This window comes from Camellia sinensis, chromosome 7 (assembly GCF_055761805.1).
Source record: "Camellia sinensis isolate YWXY chromosome 7, ASM5576180v1, whole genome shotgun sequence".
Classification (NCBI taxonomy): Eukaryota; Viridiplantae; Streptophyta; class Magnoliopsida; order Ericales; family Theaceae; genus Camellia; species Camellia sinensis.
Genome location: NC_138967.1, coordinates 181730788 through 181749597, shown reverse-complemented (window position 1 = coordinate 181749597; position 18810 = coordinate 181730788). Strand labels below are relative to the sequence as shown.

Genomic DNA, 18810 nt, shown 5'->3' with positions numbered 1-18810 from the left:
CTATCTTCTATGATAGACATCGCGTCCGGAGTCCGGATGCGTCCAGTCATTATTGATCAGAAGTTCGTGCCAGCATACGAGTCAATTTCCGCCATAGATGAAGTTCAAGACGGCAACCCCTGGTATTACGACATCTGGAACTTCTTGGAAAAGGAGACATATCCACTAGGGGCAAATGCCAAGGATAAGAGGGCTGTCAGAAGAATGGCTGCTCAGTTTATCATCTGCGGGGGAAAGCTGTACAAAAGGGGCCATCTGGGAATGCATAAGCTCTGTGTAGAAGCTGAAGCGTCAAGACGCCTGATGGAAGCCATCCATGGGGGGGAGTGCGGTGCACACATGAATGGAGTGATGCTGGCCAGAAAGATCCTCAGACAGGGCTACTACTGGTCAACCATGGAGGAGGATTGTATTAGCTTTGTTCGGCGATGCCACAAGTGTCAAATTCATGCAAACCGCATGAACATCCCGCCGTCAAAACTGTACAACATGACTTCGCCGTGGCCTTTTTCAGTCTGGGGAATTGATGTGATCGGAGCTGTTACCCCGAAGGGGTCAAACGGGCATGAGTTTATCCTAGTAGCGATAGATTATTTCACAAAGTGGGTTGAGGCCCAATCATAGGCGGTGTTGAAGGCGTCGCATGTCGCAAAGTTCATCAGGAACAACATCATCTGTCGCTACGGGGTGCCAAACGAAATAATTTCAGATAATGGTTCCCACTTCAAGAAAGAAGTGATAGACTTGTTGGAGAAATACAATGTGGCTTTCCATAAGTCATCTACATACCGGCCGCAGACCAACGGAGCGGTTGAGGCCGCCAACAAGAATATCAAGCATATACTACAGAAGATGGTGGAAACCTATCGAGATTGGCCAGACAAGCTGCCATTTGCTCTGTGGGGCTACAGGACTTCAATCAGAACTTCAACTGGAGCAACTCCATATTCATTGGTCTATGGAATGGAGGCTGTTCTACCCATTAAGATTGAGGTTCCGTCGTTACGAGTATTGGCTGAATGCCGAATAGCCGAAGCAGATTGGCAGCAAAGCAGATTCGAAGAACTCATGCTCTTTGATGAAAGAAGACTGAAAGCACTGTACCACATCCAAGGCTATCAACGCAGAATTGCCCGGGCTTTCAACAAGAAGGTTAAGTCCAGGAATCTGAAAGAAGGAGATTTGGTACTCAAAGACAACCGAGCTCCCATCCACGACCCAAGGGGCAAGTTCAAACCCAATTGGACTGGTCCTTACATCATCAAAGCTATCTGGTCAGGTGGGGCTGTGGTTCTGATGGATCTAGATGGCTTGGAGTTCTCACAACCAATCAATATGGACAAGTTGAAGAAATACTATCCTTGAGAGGCTCGCTAGGCCGAAAACCCGAAAGGGCGACCTAGGCAAAAGTCAGAGCACAAAAAATTAGAAAATACAAAAACTGAGCTCGCAAGGTTGAAAACCCGCAAAGGGCGGCCTTGGCAAAAATTAGAGCGCAAAAGGAGAGTGAAAATACTCGAGTGAACCTTAGCCTGAACTACGTAAGGCTTGATTCCCATCTTTGGGATACGTAGGCAGCTTCACCTTGAAGTTCAGCCATAAACTTTTCCCCGATCAACTCTGTCCATTTTGATCATCTCAGTCATCTTTATCCATCAGCATTTATCGTGATCTCCGGTACAGTGCTATTCAAACTAGGGGCAACTTTCCGTTGCCGCGACGGTGCAAAGTTACTCAGACTAGGGGCAACTTTCCGTTGCTGTGCAGTGCCGCATTGTTCTTCAGACTAGGGGCAACTTTCCAGTTGCGGGGATCTGGGGTTGTGCATCTCAGTGACAGATTTTCGGCGTGTCCAATTCTGATCCACATCGAAAATAGTTTTGAAAAGTTTTAATAAAAGTTGGCTTTGTTCAAATCAATCTTTTTACGACTAAGACCGTTTTTGGACCAAAAGCGGAAAATTTTCAGTACCACAACTTTCAATTTCATTGATTTCAAAATAGAGTTCTCCTGCTCTTGCATTACAATCGAGGTTGCTTTTTTTGGTACATTCATAAAGAAAACTTGAAAATGCTAAACAAGCAATAAATTTGGGGCATAGTTGAATCAAGTATCTCTACGTCCCCTCCCAGAGCTGGACGAAGCATCTGATGCCAAGCTGGGCCCAACCTGTGCCTCCTCATTGAGCCAATCCACGCACTCATCGGACAAAGTGCAACTGAAAGTGGAAGCAGGGGCCAGGAACTCTCTAGTCCTCCATGCTGTGGCATATCGGGCAAGCTGTGCACCCCGGACCGGGAAAGCGGCTGGGTACTCAATCCCCTCCGGTGGGCAAGTCTGATCATGGCCAAACTGACGCAGGAACCGGAACGGAAAATAGAATACGCAGTGGGTTAGACCAATCAATTGGATCCCAATCAGCCGAGACATACTATAGCTCATTGCCGGGAGGTTGAGCCAAGGGCAACGCCAAGCAATGCCGTCTGCGGATAAATTGCACATCCAATCGAACCACCACCTTTCGTCAAGAGCATTGACTAGGCGCTGCCGAAAGAAGTAGCCTCGAGCTGAATAGGCCGGGCAAGAGTCCACAACCTGCAACTTGTCCATTAACCATACCTAGGGGAGGGATGGAAAATGAGAGAATAAAGAACAGAGAGGTGTACGATGAGAGAAAAGTAAGACAAGGGTTTTGTGAGAAAAAAAAATGAGCCAGAGGGTCGAGTGACGTGAGCAAATATATATGTGAGGTCGGGTGGGAAATATTACCTGTAGCAGCAGTGGACTCCCGGCAAACCTAGTCGCCTCCCGGCGATAGACAGAATCTAAGCCCATCAGTGTCTCGGCCAAGGTCATGGCAATACAGCTCTTTCCTTCCCTCAAACCTTGGGCGACTTCAATCAAGCGAATGCTAGCCCCGCCAAAGCCCGAGGAAAGCAGAAAGTGAGACAACAAACATAAGCAGAGGGCGTATTGCCGGAAACCCTGCCAATAATGGTTGCTGCGGTCACCAGCGTCGGAAAAACGATGGATCAAGCCGAGGATGTCCAGCTCCCCACTGCAGATCAGAGATCGAGCGTCATGCGCCGTGAGCCCACACATCCGCCCTAAAGCCTAGGCGTGACCAAAACGGAGCTGAGGCAAGATCACTTCAGAGCACTCAGACTCCATCAAAACCTGAAAATCTTCGAAAGTGGGGCACATCTCTTGGCCGCCAAAGCTAAAAACATGCGTCACTGGATTCCAGAACCTTGCCGCGGCATGGAGAAAAGGAAACTGTAACGGAGTACGGCTCAGCGTGAATAGTGCATTCAAGCCGAAACCCCAGAAATTCGGCTTTTCCGAGCCATCTAGAGAAGAGATCCAAGATGTGACATTTTCTGCGAGAAACGCCTCCATCTTTGTCTAAAACTAAGATGAAATGAAGGTTCCCGAAGTTGAGGCTTTTATAGAAGGAAAAACACTATTCACGAGGACACGTGTCAAAAATCTGGAGGCTGCAGGACTGAATGGCCGGCCAGCCACCTTTTCTGGCTGGCCAGCCATTTACTTTTTGCAGAAATGGCCGGCCAGTTGTCTCTCTCCACAAAAATGGCCGGCCGGCTCCCAGGGATGGCTGGCAATGCTGCAGTGTATCTCCTTGGCCCTGTTTTACCCTTCGAGGGAGAGTTCCAAGCATTTCCATGCAACGGGAGAGTCAAAGGCCTTCATCTCCCTCTGTTTCGGATGCGTTCCGGTGCCCAGATCGTCAGAAGTACGCTTTGTTGTTGTTGAGTTTTGTTTATCGAGTTGTTGCATTTTGCTTATCGAGTTGTTTGTCGAGCGGACGTGTTTTGTGTTTTTGAGTCATTGCTCTCTGATTAAGCAATTTTTGTTAAAGTCTTGTTTATTTGTGTTGTTGCATTTTGCTTATCGAGTTGTAAACTTGCCAAAGGTCCTGTTATATCTTAGTAAGTTGAGTTGTTTAGTTTGTTGCGTCGGTTCACTACCTGACTTGGTAATTACACAATGCGCATTTCCATTCAATTTCACTTTTGTGCAAAATAATTGATGCGATACGATGCTAAAAGTTTAAAATACAAACACCTTTTCAAAAGCTATTTCATCTCATCATGCTTTACAACAAACAAAGGTACAAGTTTTACAAAAAATAAAACTGCCTAACAATGTGCAAAGTGCTACAAACTACTAGTAAAAGAAAAATAAAGCAGGAAATAGCAACATCAAAGTCCTCAGGAGCGGGAACGAGAAGCACGCCTCATCCTCTTCTGCGGGACAATCTCCGCACCATCATCATCATCTGAGTCGGAGTTGTCATCCTCAGGATCCTCCTCACCCTCGCCTCTGTTCCCCGAGCCAAAACCGGAGCCTCCCTCCTCAGCAGATGTCTCTGACTGACGGTCGGTAGTCTCCTCCTCCTCCTCATCAGGCTCCACCTCCACAACGTGAGCCCTGCGTCTGCGGACAGGTCCCCCTCGAGCTCCTCGAAAAGGCCTAGATGGCCCGGCTCCTCGGGAAGGCCGAGATGACCCCGCCCCCTGAAAAGGCCTAGATGGCCCAGCTCCCCAATGAGGCCCAGGCGGCCTGGCCTGCGGCTGACCGGACCATGAAGGCATCTGAAAACAAAGAGTTCAATTCAAATGCATCAGTCCAAATATATGCATCAGATGCAGATACAAGCAGAGGCTACATGAAGTGGGTGCATGTAAATACAGTGTCCAAGTGGGGTGTGTGTCAGATGTGCTCTACATAAGTAGTCTATCGATGCAGTAGAAATCAGCATGTCATCAGAAGTATGATAAATGCCAGAAAACTGAAGGGTACCTGGATGCCCGCAACAGACAACTGTGCCTCCCTACGCAGGACCATGCCTTCGAGTGCGGCCACCAGTCCAACCACCTCCTCCATGTACCCTCGCGATGGCTGCAAAAATGAGCTCATAATCATCAGTGAACAGAAGAGTGTCTAAACATCTGAATGATGAAACGAAAAAAGTGGAGCATACCGGCGGTGAGTCCGGATCAATGGCGTATCGATCACTGGGCATCAGAGGCTCTAGTGGAATCGGAGTCGGAGAAATAGCCCCATACTGCCACGCCATCAACTCAGTAGGCATATCTGGCCATCCGGGATGAGGATGGATCGACGGAGCCGGAGGAACCGGTCTACTCCCACCCCTAGATGTACCGGCCCTGCTAGTAGAAGGGGCGTCTGCAGCCCGAGGATGACATACCGGCAGGCCTCATCATCGGGATACAAGCTTCCGTCAATGGAGGCATCAAATATATGTGACGGTAAGTGGCGTAGTCCCGCTCCTCAATGTATAGTAAAGCATCAGTACCCAGCATGGCGCCGACTACCTCCGAGTAAGAGAGCCTGTCAGCGGTCCGCATACTGGCTGGGGGTACTGCGGGAATATCCTGAGAAAGATACCCCCATACCTGGCGCAGAAAGCGCTCCCCCAGGAACCATACCCTGCCAACCGGCCCTTCGAGCAGGACCCTATACTAGGAGATGTCCGATGCTCCGGTGTACTGAAGTCGAAGACCATCACCCAGGGACACCCAGGGCTGCCATGTGATCTGCAGATGATAAATGCATAAACCGATCAAAAATCGAGAATATACAGAGCAAATCAAAGATGAAAATGAAAAGAACTGAAAGTTCTGAGGTACCTCTGAATGTCGCACAGTGTCAAAGTACTGTCGCAGGCGAAGGAGGGTCTCTCGAGGTCTCGGCCGGTGCGGGCCCTCGAATATCAATGAATATGGGGTCATGGGAATCCCTACCACCTCCAGCTCTGGGGCTAATGATGGGAAGTATACATAGACCCATAGCTGAGAAAAGCAATGCAGAATGTAAGTACGAAATGCTGAGAGCAAAATACAGACTGTAAAAGTACGCTGTGTGTGCAATGTACAAGTAATGAGAAGCAGAAATGTAAATCAAGGGGACAGAAAGTACCTCCCAGGCTCTCCAGTAGCCGCCAAGTAAATCGCCCCGCCCGCGGGAGGTCGCGCTCATATAAAAGTAAAGGGTAGCTAGGCCGGCGCCACCCCAGTCATATCGATGGACCTGTGATAGGTCAACCAGAGCGCTCAGTAGGTATAACCCAACTGTGTTCCCTCTGTCGGCGAACAGGGTAGTCCCGAAGAGGAACATCAGGAAACCACGGGCGTACTGCTCCGTCTCCTCGGGACTCTCAGGCACCATCTCCGCCCGCCGGAAGTGGGAAGAGAACCAAGTGTATCGGACTCTCCCTGAGACCCTGTCAACAGGTGGGCGAGCCCCCAATAAATACATCCAGGCGGCCTCCCACTCGCCCATATCCTCATCGTAGGGGATGGACCAACCTCCGACGTCTAAGCCGGTCAATACAGCAAAGTCAAAAGGGGTCATGGTCATGTCCCCGGTAGCAGAGAAATGAAAGGAATTGGTGGTGTCCCACCATCTCTCTACCAGGGCTGCCATCAGTGTCCTCCTGGCAGGACAACGTGACAACCCGACGCAGAAGGGTCCGAATCCTGCCAAATCTACCAAATCTCGGACGGCCTCCGGGAGCTCGGCATACCAATCCCGCGCGATGGTAGAACCGTACCCCCGCACACTACGGGAACCAACCTGCATTCAGAATGAATACATGTGTCAATAATGAAACAAATGGGCTGTGTGCCAATGAAATGAATGGGCTGTGTGCCAATGAGATGAAATGGGCTGTGTGCCAATGAGATTGAACTGGGCTGTGTGCCAATGAGATGAAATGGGCTGTGTGCCAATGAGATTGAACTGGGCTATGTGCCAATGAGATGAAATGGGCTGTGTGCCGATGAAGTGAAATAAACTACATGCAAATCTATCTGGGCTGCGTGTTCAGAAAATTTGAAGTTTGGGCTGCGTGTTCAACTTTCAGTTAACTTGTGGGCTGCATGTTCACTATCTACCTGGGCTGCGTGTTCAGAAAATTTGAAATTTGGGCTGCGTGTTCAATTTTCAGTTAACTTGTGGGCTGCGTGTTCACTATCTACCTGGGCTGCGTGTTCAGAAAATTTGAAGTTTGGGCTGCGTGTTCAACTTTCAGTTAAATTCTGGGCTGCGTGTTCACTATCTATCTGGGCTGCGTGTTCAGAAAATTTGAAGTTTGGGCTACGTGTTCAACTTTCAGTTAAATTGTGGGCTGCGTGTTCACTATCTATCTGGGCTGCGTGTTCAGAAAATTTGAAGTTTGGGCTGCGTGTTCAACTTTCAGTTAAATTGTGGGCTGCGTGTTCACTATCTACCTGGGCTGCGTGTTCAGAAAATTTGAAGTTTGGGCTGCGTGTTCACTATCTATCTGGGCTGCGTGTTCAGAAAATTTGAAATTTGGGCTGCGTGTTCAACTTTCAGTTAAATTGTGGGCTGCGTGTTCACTATCTATCTGGGCTGCGTGTTCAGAAAATTTGAAGTTTGGGCTGCGTGTTCAACTTTCAGTTAACTTGTGGGCTGCGTGTTCACTATCTACCTGGGCTGAGTGTTCAGAAAATTTGAAATTTGGGCTGCGTGTTCGACTTTCAGTTAAATTGTGGGCTGCGTGTTCACTATCTATCTGGGCTGCGTGTTCAGAAAATTTGAAATTTGGGCTGCGTGTTCAACTTTCAGTTAAATTGCGGGCTGCGTGTTCACTATCTATCTGGGCTGCGTGTTCAGAAAATTTGAAGTTTGGGCTGCGTGTTCAACTTTCAGTTAAATTGTGGGCTGCGTGTTCAAATTTCAACTAGTGTGAGCTGCATGTTCACTATCTAATCTGGGCTGCGTGTTCAGAAAATTTAAAGTATGGGCTGTGTGTTCACTTTCAAATTCGAGCTGTGTGTTCGACAAATCAGTGTTTGAGCCGTGTGTTCTAAACGTGGGCCGTGTGTTCGCAATTAATTAATGAGCCGAGTGTTCAGAAATTCGAGTGTTGAAACTACATGTTCAGGACACAAGCAAAGTACTATGTCATAAGCTAAACTGCATGTTCAAGCATGGCAAAGGTGCGAAATGTAAAATACAGAAGATGAGGTAAATACCTCTCGGGCCTCGTGAGAGAGATGCTGCTCCGGCTCTCTGAGAAGCAGATCCCCGGGTGCTCGCTCGTCAAAGCTGGTAAAGTGACGGAAGACAGCACGAGGGAGGACATGCGTTGACGGACGGTACCTCCCGGGAATGAAAGGTCGGGTCCTCGGGGGTAGAGTCATGGGATCGAAATCATCGCCGGCACCTGGAAAACCTCCACCGTGGGGAGAATTGCCCGCCATTTTCAAAGGATCTGCAAAAAGGAGCAAAAATGAGCAAAATGGGCCAAAATTGGAAAAAGTCAACAAAAGTCAACTCTCGGGAAATGAAAAGTCAACAAAAGTCAACCCCCGAGAAAATATTCCAAATATTGAGACAAACTTACCTCAAGTGGCGAAAATGCAAAAAGAAGCTCCGAAACCGGAATTTAATCGCTTCAAAGTGCTTGAAACTGAATGTTTTTACGAAAACAATTTGCGCGGGGCGTTGGAAAACGCGCATGAAACTCAGATCTGGAGAGGAAAGCATTGTAGGAGGCAAGAAAAGGAAGGGGCCTCGGCTGCCTTTTATAAGCCTCAAGTCTTGGTTGAAGAGGCATGCCAAAAGGGAGCGAAAAAGACCAAAATACCCCCGGAAAAAGCACATGGCCGGCCGGCCCCTATTTCTAGCCGGCCAGCTATCTGCTTTTTGCAGAAATGGCCGGCCAGCCATTAGCTTTATTGGAAAACGGTTGGCCACCCCCCCTTGGGAAGATAAATGGCCGGCCATGTTCCCCACATGCCCACCTAGATCTCTGCAAATTTTGAGGAAGATCGGAGTTCCCGGGACCTGAAAAAGTTCAAGAAAAGTACACTTCCGGTCGCAAAATTGCTCCGTCGGGACTTCGGCTTCAAGTTCTGACATATGTCTCATCATCACTCATCAAAATCAAAGTGTATCCTTTTTGAATGAGTTGTAACCTTCCAGGAAGTGAATCGGAGGCCGTGATCGAGTCGCCTTCGCCGAAACATGCGTTTCCTTGCTCGTTATTTCGTAACAAACAGGCACCCTGATTTAGGCTCGTTTTGCACTATCGTGCACATAACTTGCATTCTCATGAGCATACTTGCATTATTGTGCGCTTTTCTTGATATTACCATACCTCTGCGCTTGAGCATGCTTTGTCACTCACGTTCCTTTCTCGCATCGCGATGTATTCACTTGCCGACACTGCGTGTGTCGAACTTTCAGAATCACATTGAATATATGTTGTTAGCATGTTGTGCTTGTTAAATTTCTCTCTTTTGCAGGCACGATATTGTATGTACGGTTCATTTGAGGCTGGTGCGACCAGACGAATCGCTCAGGTATCGTATCTTCTCCGTGTGAGACGTGGCGGGGATTGAATAATCCTCCGCATTCTTAACTGCATGAAATGTAGTTATTGCTTTGCATTCTTGCTTAAAACTGTTGCATCTATTTGCGAATGCTTGCTTCATTACAGCTTGCTGTATTTGCATGATCATTGGGTTACCTTCGGCTTCTTGCATATCATTTGCATTTTGCCCCCTGCCTGCGGGCATGCCTGCAGGCGCATTTCTGTTTATCCTGTATGTTTGTCTAAGTCTTCGGCCTTGTCAAAAATGGGTCGTCTCTGGGCTTTGACATTCACTCCCGTCACTTGTGACTTCCGAGTTCTGTCAAAGAGGGGCAACTGTAGACACCCCATTTTTGACCGACCTTAAGACTCAGACGTCACCGATTGAGCGCTTGGTGATGTTGCATAATGTGCTCGTTCAGAAGTTTCAGAGTTGCGGCCGTGAGCCCTGCCTCCGGACTTCCGAACCCTCTTCTGTGCCTTGTCTCGGTTTGCGAACCAGACTCGGTTTTCTTTGTTTCTTTTCCTGAGGGAAGGGAGAGGTCCAGTAGACCATCTCTCAGTGGCCGTAGGCTACATTTGGTGGCCGTAGGCCATTTTGCCCATTTCGGAGTCCGGTTCCTGATTTTCGGGACCGTAGGCCGTGTGCCTCGGTTCGGGACCGCTTAACCATCTCCTATTGCTCTAATTTTTGGCATACTTCCTATTTGCTCCCTTTTGAGGGACACTGGAGGCTGAGAAGCCCACTTCGTGGCCGAATGCCACTTTCGGTGCTTAACAGCCCATTTTCGGGATCCCGAACTGCGCGTTTTGGTCCCCGAGCATTCGTTTTGCAACGGTTTTCGTTCATTTTTGGCAGGTACCTTTGTTTTATCACCAGGGAGGTCACTGAAGGGTGGGAGGCCAGTAATTGTTGCAGCAGCCAGTTATACATCCTCCGACGCCCTCCGGCGCCCGTTTTTCGCACTTCCGGGCTAATGTTGAACACCTTGGGCCCATTTTCTTGAACTTTGAACCACATATCTGTGATGTACACACATGAGAGGCCCCTAAAAGTTCATGGCTGGCCAGTAATTCAACTTGACCCTTTTGACCCCCTCCTTCCGGGCTAATGTTGAACCCCTTGGACCCTTTTTCTTGAACTTTGAACCACATATCTGTGATGTACACACATGAGAGGCCCCTAAAAGTTCATGGCCGGCCAGTAATTCAAATTGACCCTTTTGAACCCCTCTTTCCGAGCTAATGTTGAACCCTTTGGACCCACTTTCTTGGACTTTTAACCACATGGTTGTGTTGTACACACATAGGGGAACCTCACCAGTTGGTGGCCGGCCAGAAAATCTCATTGAACCTTTTGACCCCTAGCCGGCCGGCTAGGGGGTGTGGCCGGCCGGCCCCCTGCAGCAAAAGTAATAGGCCGACCTGCTTCCTTGCACTGTGCACTTTACAGCTGTGGGGCAATATCCCCCAGACAAGATCTTTATCTGGGGGATATTTCGTGGGGGAATATTACTCTCCTTTTCCCCCACCTTTACACCCCTTCTTTGGCCTATATAGCAAGCAAGCCTTGTAGTATTTTGGGGTTAGAAAAACTCTCCTTCAAGCTTCCATAGCCAACTCCATTTCCATAGCTCTCAATTCTTTGAAAAACCCTAAGTCCCTAACCATCATTCCTTCTACACCACCAAGCTCTACCACCACCACCTAATTTCCAGCAACAAGGAAGGTTTCTCAGAGGTTAAAGAAGCTGCAAATTCATCCAAGAAGCAACAAAAGTTTGAATCTTCAAGGGTAAGTAATACTTTTACCCTTTTGACCCTTTTTCTTGATCTATTTGTAAGCCCCATTTCCTTTTTGTTTCAAGCTCCGGCCCTAACTTAAAAGGGCCTCTTTTGAGCTCACCTTCACTTTTCATTAAGGGCTCAACCCTGTTTGAGCCCTCCATAATACACTTGCTTCATTGATCCTCTTATATGTCATAATTTTACATGTTATTTTTGGCCCATGAGCAATTTATTTTCGAGCATGTTGTAAACTGACATTAGGCTTATTTTGAGCCCCTCTTCAACATTGGAGAAGGGCTCAACATTGTTTGGTACCTCCATGTGTCACTTGTAGTTATATCCCTTATTTGGCCCCATTTTTGCATAAATTGGCAACCCCCTTTGCTTCTGTTTTTGGACCTTGGTCCGAACTGAAAGTGGCCTTATTTTGGCCAATACTTCATGTTTCATTAACACTTTTTTCTGTTTGGTGATTATTTTGTATACTTCATGTTTTAGCCATTTTTGAGCCTCATTTTGCATCACATTTTTAGCATATTTGTATACTGATTTTGAGGCTTCCATATACTGTAAATATTCATATTTTTGGTCCCTCTTCAGTGTTGTAGAAGGAATTTTTTCAGTTTGGGTTTTCCTTATACCACTTGCTTCATTACCCCTCTTTTGGCCCCTATTCTTGCATGCTATTTTTCCCCTACCTATGCTTGCTGTTTGGCCATGTTTATAACTGCGAAAGTGTATTTTTTGGGACTTTCTAGCTTCTGTCTTTGCATTGCATGTCCATATTGTGCATGTTTGGCATAGCTATAGGCCATTTCGGGCGCCTAAATTCACATTTCGGGACAATTCCATGCATTTGGTATCATTTCGCTTCATTTCGGGACTGTTTTCCCCCATATTTTGTTGCTGAAATTCTGTTAGAATGATTGCCATTCTGAAATTCTGTATCTTAGTTGCATTTCATGCATATCATGCATGTTGCATCGTGTCCGGAATAGGAGTTAGCCCGGGCACGGGAAACGAGGTACATTTCGTACTCCGAGTGACGGAATGTGTCTCAATTTCCCAGTCACCGACACTCCGGATTATCCATGATGGAGTTAGGTTTTAGCTGTAGTTTCATGTGCATTAATCCTATATTGAGTTGTGCATTTCGACTCCTCGGCCATCATGCCTCGGTATGCGTGATTGGTGGCACGAGGATCGAGACATGCATATATCTGTGCAAATACATTGCTATGCCCCTTTCCTGCTCTCTGTTGCAGCAAAACAAGGAATCAGCAACCTTTTGGGGCTTGGCACGCATTTCAAGAACAGGTGTAAACAAAGGCTAATTGGGGCATTCCGGTGGATTTCCGCGCAAGACAACCCGGACATGCATCATCCATCAGAAGCAAGGCAGTCCCTGGCTTGCACGCCAGTTTTATTCGCTTTCTTAGTTAATTCATTAATTAATTAGGATTTTGTAATATTTTGGACTGTAATATTCTTTTATTCGGGACTGTAATATTTGGACTGTATATTTATTCGGACCCTCTGCGCGAGGGCACAACTGTAATAAGTGTGGGTGAGTGTGATGTATGTCTTCCAACCCCACGTCTTTCTCCCTTTTATTTATCCGCTTATGATGGCTAGATTAGGGCATGTTTAAATTAGCATACAGTATGACAGCATGTTTGCATCATTCATCCATTTTGCATGCACCGGGCTCGGCGCACCATACTAACTGCATTGTACTTTCAATTCCAAGTTGAATACATGGTAGTTGTAGCATTTCATATACCATCTTAGAATAGCCGAGCCTGCTATAGTTGCATTTTGCATGTGTTGCATTAGGCATTTCTGTATACTTAGGATTCATGCATGATTTCTAATAAATGCCTATTTTGGCTTGGAGTACTCGGTAAGTTTTTATGCTTTAGCATCCTTGCATGCGTGTGAGTGACTGCCATGAATAGCATGCTTACCATGAGGCTATTTGCTTACCTGATATAACTGCCTGAATGCCTGTGGGTGAAGGTTGGGTTATTTGGATTGGAGTAAATCATCAAATGTTTTAAGCCTACCTGCGGGTAGCAAAACCTCTTTCGAAAAAGGCAAACATGAAATGTTTTGTTCCAATTCGGGCGACCCGGTCTATACTTATATGCTGTGCGCATCACATAGTAACCTAGGCTAATAAACCGGAATAAGAACTCACAATGTTTTCAAAATTTGATATCATGGTTAGTAGAGGCCGGTCTATGACCGGGCGAGCGGGGGTGCTCACGAAGTGACCTTCCCCAATCGTACCCAAGTTCCCGAGCCGAGGCAACTTTGGTGATGACGGACACGTGGCCTTTTGGCACCGAGTCAGGGTTTCCTAAATTTTCCAAAATAAAATATTTAGGTGGCGACTCTGTATCTGGCAAAGCAGTCCATGTTTGGCACTACTTTTTCAAAAAACAGTTTCTCAAAATGATTTGCCGGATTTGGACTCTTTGGTTCAGATTAGGAACCGTGACATTTAAGAGTCCGAGCTGTAGTGACCCCAAATGAACAGAACGGGAGCTAAACCCTCCCGGGGCGTTCGGGGGACGTCTACAGAGAGAGAGAGAGAATTGATTTGTAACTTTGCAGGAGGTGATTTTGAGCAATCATTCAATGACTTTTCGATCGACGAGGCTATCATCAACGGGAAGAACATGAACTTCATGAGAATTGGAAGGCGATACGTCGTTGTCGTCGAAGCTTTCTCCGATCATCTTCGACGATCTCTTCCGCCGCGAAACAGCACCGGAGAATCGGAAGGCGATACGTCGTCGTCGTCGAAGCTTTCTCCGATCATCTCCGACGATCTCTTCCACCGCGAAACAGCAACAGTTCTGATCATCTCTCTAATCCAAATCTCTTAACCTTTACCAACAAAAAATTGATTGCAAATTGATCAAAAATCTGACACTCCCTAATTATATATGCAAAAGCTGTCTGTGGATTTAGAAATGAAGAGAGTGGGGAAGAGAGTGGGAAGAATTAGTTGAGGGTATAATAGTCATATAAAATATTTAAATAATAAATTTTGTCTTTTATGCAAGACTTTATAATTATGAGGGGGTTTAGAAAGTATAATTTTTTTCTTAGTCCTTTTAACAATGAAAGGAAGGTAAAAAGGGTTTATAGCTAAATTTCCTTTTTTTATTGTCTATTCTTTTAGAATGTCCAGTCCACATTGAAAAAGCAGACCACATATTTTGAAAAGCATCCAATCTACAAAAAAAACGTCTACCTATTTGGAATAGGTTATATAGGTTTAATGTTCATTTTTCTTTCTTTAAATTCTACTTATGGGATTTGATATATATTTTTACTTTTTTTTAAACCTTATCAAATCGTAAAATAAACTCTCAAATTTTGAGTGGCAAGTATTTACAAGAAAAATATATTTAACATAATTAATTATGCCTTGTGGAGAGTTAAGCTGACCATGCTTCTGCCTTTTTCATTTGCAATTATATTTCTCCTATAAATTAAGGTTGTATTTGGTTAGAGGATTTGATGAGACACTGCTGGAAATTAGGTTTTTAGCGGCGTTTAAAAAACGCCGCTATAAGTATCAAAAACGTCGTTAATTCTTTTTGTGACGTTTAGTACCAAACGCCGACGACGCGGCCGTCGCTATAACTTTATGACGTTTGAAAAACGTCGTTATATTAGTATAGGCGACGTTTTTAAAAACGCCGCCAAATGTCGTACCCTAACAATACTGTGACGTCACTATGATTTTAGCGACGTTTTTAAAACGCCTTCATAGGTTTTTTAAATTTTAAAAATTCCAACCGTTATAGTGGCATTTTAAAAACGCCGTCTTATCTATTTTTTTTTGGTTTTGAAATTGTGCTAATTTTATGTGAATGAACTAAAAGAACACCAATAATAAAACTAAATAACACTAATATGAAATAATAACTCACATTCAAATAACAAATATAGCATTAATTCACTTTCCCATTCAATTTAATATAGCATTAATTTTCCCACAAAATAACATATTGAAAAATTGAATTCACAATTCTCAATCAAAAAATTACTACCTTATATACAAAGCCACAAAATAACATTACCCTCCTCTCTCTCTCACCACTCCCCCATTTAATACAAAAAATAAGAAGTGAACCAAAACACCCACTGTCAGATCCAAGGAAAAAAATAAAAAATAAGAAAAAATAAAAAACCAAAGGATTTTAACACAAAAAATCTGAAAAAATTCCTGAGACATATTTAGGGTCAACTCTGTGAACCAACCTTGCACTTTCTAAGCAGTAAAATAAAGTTTGTGTCGTTTTCTTTGGTGTACACTTCACATATCTGAGACAGACCAAAGATACGCTTCTCTTTCCATAGCCTGTTTCTCATTCGTCCTTGTAAACATTTCCTTTTCAAACCCTACAAAGCGCAGAACAACAGAGGATAAATAATTTTGACAAATAGAAATACAATACAAGTCCATATAGTTCATAATTTGCTTTAACTATTCTAATTTCAATAAAGAATGATGAGAATCAGCTCACGACAAATAAAATAAAATAATTCTCTGTTTGTTTCGCTGGAAATCTGGAAAATGAGTTTCTCATTTTCTAGCATCTGGTACGACAGAAAACAGAATTCACTAATAGTTGAGTTGAAAATTTTAAAATTTAGTTGAAAACAAACAACATACAAGAAATAAAAGAAATTCACTCATTTTCTTACATAAGATTGTTTTAGCCAAACAAAACAGCAATAGTTAAACAAGTATAGAAATCATCTCAGGTCTCCAATCTCTCATTTTTCCCATCCACTTATCTCCTCAAGGTTTGTAAGATGTATTTAAAGCTTACATGGAGTGCTGGATAGCTTCATGAGCTGTAGCTGAAGGCAAAAAATCATTAACTGCAACCTCTTTGTTCTCATTCTTCTTGTCTAAATTAATTGTCAAGAAAAATATTCCGTCTCCATCTTAGTTTCCATAAATATCAAATACCTAGAAAGAAAGGTGCAAAGGATACAGTCTTCAAAAAAGCGACGAATCACAGCTAGTCGATGAGGAGGAAGCTCTTTGATGTCAGTTTATTCAGACAACAAAAGCAATCAATTTGGTCTACCATTCACAATATCAGAATTAGACAGTTAACGAGCAACATTGGAATAAAACAGCAATAGTGAATTTGATTCATAATTAATTTTCTCTGTTAAATGTCAATGGCGAAGGCAGAGATAATCATGGAAAAGAACAAGAACCACTCTTATATGATACAATGTGTAGATAGAACACAAGAAGAACAGTAGTCAAAGTGTAGTTTAATACACCCTTGCACTCAATTGCCGTCGATTATCTTGCTTTACCATCTCCATTAGTGCTGTTTCCAACTCCTCAGCTCTAGAAAAGAACAAGAACCACTCTTATGGATTTACTGTAGCTTTCATGAGGCACATTAAGAAAATTAATACTATTTACGGCCCAGAGCAAAACAGATGATCATCTAATAAGAAGTAATTTTGTATTTAAAGATTGACTACCTTCCATGAGAAATTAATGCCCTCACAAAAGCATACACATGGATATATGACTGCTAATGTTAAATGATAACATAGATTATTAGCACAAAACAGGTTAAATAAACAATTTGCTCTAATGAAGGAACCCTTGAGAACTTCAACACATACATAGACAACACAAAAGCAGCTGGACACATTAATCATGCAATGCATACCAGGTTTCTAATGACACTGGGTTGATCACCTTGCCTAATTAACTACTCATGTATTTGTTTATCTTATCATAATCACCGTCTTATCTTCAACCTAATAATATGGGCCTAACTGGAAGCATGAAAAATTCTCAGAAAGATGCAGATACTAGACACCGCACAGCAAGTACTAACCTTGATGTACCAGATCTCTTCTCCTCCAGCAACCTGCACAACTCGACCTTCAACCAAACCACCTGCACATGAGCCGTTAATGAGTGAAACTTGAAAAGAGTTGAACATGAATTACTTATATTCATCGTGTGATTACAAGTAATATGCCATTGTTTACATTTATAAGTTTTGCAATTATTGAACTGGAAATCTAGTCATACTACCCAGCAAATGAAATGAGTAACAGATAGAGGTGTGGATTTAGCAATCTCCTAAACACTACTAAAGAAGTGCATCATTCTCATGGCACCTTTACTGGCCAGACAAAGATTAATATATAATAGCATCAAGGTTACCTGAGCATCATTCAAGAACATAATTGATGAGTAGCTTTGCTACACAAACATGGTAAAGAACGAAATGGTTCTTTCGGTTTCTCTCCCTATTTTTCATGTTTTTTAGTGAATGCAAAACTATATCAGAATCAGGAGTGCTGAAAACAACTGGAAGAAACTAGAAGTGAGAGACATTTTTGAGTAAAGAGATGGAATTCTGTCCAGTGGCCCCTAGAGGAAAATAGGTTTATAGTGTAAAAGAAGGAAGACAGATTAGAGTCTCACTTCCCCAGCACCAAGGAATAAAAATGTCTGCTCGGCCAAGGATCTACCAAGTAACTTCAGTGCCGCAACAAGCCCTGCAAGAACCACAGCTGCTGTCCCCTGCAAAAGTGGGGAAAAAAAAAGTTAAGACAACATGGGATTCCTCAAGGTTATTTGAACGACGACCATATTATCACATACCTGTATATCATCATTGAAGACAAGATGAGTAGTACTATATTTCGCTAGCAGCTCAAAAGCATTGTGGTTTGCAAAATCTTCAAACTGTAAAGCATTGGTAGCAAATCAAACCAACATTAGAACTGCAAGAACAAGATCAGGCCCTGAAATTTTTTCAGATTAAGGATGCAAATCCACCTGTATGAGTACTTTTTCACCATAGTTCTGCTTGACAGCAGTCATGAATTCATGAAGAAGGTCATAATATTCCTGGAATACAATTTGACAAAACTGCCTCAGTATTAAAGAGAATTACATAATGTATCTTAATGCTTGAAACTAAACACAATAAAATGCTAAAACTATTAGACCTTCCCAATAAAATGCTAAAATGCTTATAACTAATGCGAACAAAATGGAAGGTAATTATCTATGTACTAAAACAAAATGGAATTACATGCTTTGGTTTTCTCTAGTATCTTAAAGCAAGAATCCCGTCTTTCAAGTAGAAATTTTAAAAAAGCAGTTTGTAACACACACTGAAAAGGGGTATAAAAAAAGTTTAAAACAAGCTATTGGGAAAAGAACAGAACAAGAGAGATTACAATGATATGGGAAATGAAGATTGAAGGGTAACTGAAATATCAAAATTAGCATAAGTATGAGAGTAAATGCTCCTCCAGATGCTAATTAAAACAAAATCAATTCATATCCAAGCAGCATCTAAGCACACAACACATATGCACCAATCAGCTTCAAATTCACAACTGGGGATTGATGTAGACTAAAGAGGCACCTCAAGGTCCATCATGGCCATGTACTTCAGCAGTGGAACTTGATATTGGCGAATATTGTCCATCAGTTTCTTCTCCTGATAAGTCAAATGAGAAAATTTCAACAAGAATGATTTGAACTAAAGTGAGGTTGCCAACCTCCTTCAGGTTCACCTTGCTATTATTCAACCAACCACAGGCTCA

General features: G+C 43.8%; 2 protein-coding genes and 1 long non-coding RNA gene across 7 annotated transcripts in view; 1 reads left to right on the top strand and 2 right to left on the bottom strand.

Annotated features, from left to right (window-relative positions):
- Nucleotides 1–18810, top strand: part of LOC145789183 (putative protein phosphatase 2C 60) — a 58980-nt gene that overhangs the window by 22766 nt on the left and 17404 nt on the right. The gene's annotated exons all lie outside the window — the stretch shown is intronic.
- On the bottom strand, nucleotides 16278–17322 carry LOC145794866 (uncharacterized). Its single transcript, XR_014334827.1, has 2 exons — nucleotides 17076–17322; nucleotides 16278–16570 (listed from the first exon to the last, which is right to left on the bottom strand). It is a non-coding gene; the product is annotated as an uncharacterized LOC145794866 (long non-coding RNA).
- LOC114264059 (NADP-dependent malic enzyme-like) lies at nucleotides 17517–18169 on the bottom strand. Its single transcript, XM_082877208.1, has 3 exons — nucleotides 18032–18169; nucleotides 17855–17938; nucleotides 17517–17773 (listed from the first exon to the last, which is right to left on the bottom strand). The coding sequence occupies exons 1-3, from the start codon at nucleotides 18074–18076 to the stop codon at nucleotides 17663–17665; spliced, it is 240 nt and encodes a 79-aa protein (XP_082733334.1). The 5' UTR covers nucleotides 18077–18169; the 3' UTR covers nucleotides 17517–17662.